The sequence below is a fragment of the Volvox carteri genome, assembly GCF_000143455.1.
Source record: "Volvox carteri f. nagariensis unplaced genomic scaffold VOLCAscaffold_103, whole genome shotgun sequence".
Lineage (NCBI taxonomy): Eukaryota > Viridiplantae > Chlorophyta > Chlorophyceae > Chlamydomonadales > Volvocaceae > Volvox > Volvox carteri.
In genome coordinates, this window is record NW_003307646.1 from 249,958 (window position 1) to 252,329 (window position 2,372).

At 52.9% G+C, this 2,372-nt stretch overlaps 2 protein-coding genes across 2 annotated transcripts; both read right to left on the minus strand.

Moving 5' to 3' along the window:
• Positions 1-156: 156 nt before the first annotated feature.
• Positions 157-1,900, minus strand: VOLCADRAFT_100062 (uncharacterized protein; the record flags this gene model as incomplete). Its single annotated transcript, XM_002958707.1, has 3 exons — positions 157-373; positions 679-1,129; positions 1,870-1,900. 3 exons carry the CDS (start codon positions 1,898-1,900, stop codon positions 157-159), a joined length of 699 nt encoding a protein of 232 aa, XP_002958753.1.
• Positions 1,901-2,198: 298 nt separating this feature from the next.
• Positions 2,199-2,366, minus strand: VOLCADRAFT_69878 (uncharacterized protein; the record flags this gene model as incomplete). Its single annotated transcript, XM_002958708.1, has 1 exon — positions 2,199-2,366. A coding segment is annotated over one exon (168 nt), but the record flags the coding sequence as incomplete, so codon positions are not given.
• Between the last annotated feature and the right edge of the window lie 6 nt (positions 2,367-2,372).

Here is a 2,372-nt window from a genome sequence, read left to right on the forward strand (position 1 = left end):
TTCATACAGTTTCTGATGCAAGGATAACTCAGTGGCGACTGTATAAATGCTGTGACGTGCACGCTGAACATGGATTTTGATACGCACTGCAAAGCATTCTTTAGGCGCCAAAAGTGGTCTCTCCATGTTTGACCCTAGCTGTTCGGCCTTTACTCATTACCAGTACCGTAGGACGGGAGGACAGTAGCTGTTGTCCTTGCTAGGAAGCAAGCTGATATAATGGGTCACGCTGCTTAGGACGGCAAAGGGCATTCCATCCCGGACAGGGCCGGTGAACACAAGGTCCAAGCTCTGCTGGACCGCAAAAGGGCGACAGCGCCGAACCGGAGGCCGTTTAGGACCGAAGGAAGGCAACAAGCACGTCCGTAGCAACCTGTCGTAGCAACACATCCGATCAAGGGAGGACGGGCGGCCTCAACCAAACGCATGAGCTCTTCGCAACTTACAATCGGCCACGGGCTTCCAAACGTCGGAGCCTAAGGCTGGCACCTGGGAAAAGCTCCTACTTTGCCCATGGCTTGCCTTTGACCTCTGAAGTACTGAACAGAACGCCAGCACGCCCTCTGTTTGTTACCTCTTTTGCCAGGGGTTTCACCACGCACGCTACATGTTCAGCACTCCACGCATGCTTAGCTTCATGCTATCAATTAAACCGTGGTGAAAGGAACAAAGACGAACTTCTTGTGACCAGCAGTTTTATGCATAAAATCGCGGGGCAGTATCAGATAGACAAGGGACAGCGGGTAGCCTATTTGTGTGTGTCGTCCTGCCTCTCTGGGGGAGTACTGGAACCATGGCACTGGCATACGGTATTCGGTTCTTAAGCTACGGGAGCAGGTGGTCAAACCATTGGCGATGCTGCATGCTCTGGCCTTGCGGATGCGAAACTGATCGAAAGGGGCCTGCCAGCCAGGGTGATACTGAAAGCAGTAGCCAGCATGCAGCGGCGTCCATCTGGTTGACGAGCTTTTAAGACTCCATATCATTGCACGTCCCATGGTTCTACACCGGACTGTAATCCAGGTAACGGCATCACTCATTACAAGGCTCCAGTCCGACTTCGTGCCTTTTTCCTTCGACTTAAGTGTGGCGTGTGTGTGTGCCTGTGTGTGTGCCTGTGTGTGTGTGCCTGTGTGTGTGTGTGTGTGTGTGTTCTGCATGACAAGAAAAAGAAAAAGAGTGAGTGTGTGGCTTGTGTTTGTGAGTTTGTGTGAGCTTGTGTGTGTTTGTATGTGTTTGTGTTTGTGAGGATGTGTGTGTTTGTGATTTTGTGTTATGCATATCGACAGGTTTTTCGTGGTGCTGATGCTGTGCTATCCGAAACGGAACACATAAGCCCGAGGCGAGCGCCACAATAAGCCTTCTTGGTGCATCGGTGCATAAGCCACAATAAGCCTTCTTGGTGCATCGGGGTACCTTCCAGTGGCAACGTAGTTCCTGGCTGTGAGGAAGGTAGCGAGCCTGGTTCGCGGAGGCCGAGGCCGCTGTACGCTTGATGTTCCTTTAGCTCGTGTCTCGCGCGTGTTCTCCATGTGTGCCTGTTTGCGTGGCCGCCTTTGCAGTACGTACCCACCAAAATGGCTGTATGTGCTCCAGACCCAAGAAGCGGTGAAACAAGCACTGGAACCGAGACCTTCCTTATGTCATGAACACCGAAATGTTACAGGAGCTTGCTTGGCGCAACGCATCCAGCATGTGCATGCGCTTTGTATGAAGCTCTTGATATCTCACGTCTCGCCGCCCAATACCCCACCCAAAAGTAAGAGCTCCACCTCAACACCCGTGCTGTGGGAAACCCCTACTAGGAAACACCCACATCAAAACTTCAGGCCCGTAACAGGACCGCTTCCGCCGCTGCTCACCACTCACCACGCGGGAACTCATCGCAGGAACACGACATCAAAAACAGAGGTGGCCACAGTGCGACAACGAGGTTCGATGGACATAACTGACAAGCACCCACGCATCACTCAACAGTTTTGGCAAGCTGCGCATCCAAGCGTATTTACCCAACAGCGACGGATAGGCAACTACTGCCTGCAATTGCTATGCATGTGACGTCTCGTATACCGGTATTGGCAGTTTATTGGTTATGCTGTGTCTACGTTCACATAGCTAAACAACGTAACGTAGCTGAAGGCAGCAGCGGCCGGCAGATGCGGACAACCGCTTCGACTAGCAAACGTAGCAGCGATACATTACGCGCTGGGCGTGAACTTGGTGGCGAAGGCGAAGGCGTTGTTGACGGCCGGGTTGGCCAGATGGTCGTTCAGGTTCTCAATGGGCCCCTTGCCGGTCACAATGGCCTGCACGAAGAAGCCGAACATGGAGAACATGGCCAGGCGGCCGTTCTTGATCTCCTTGACCTGAGC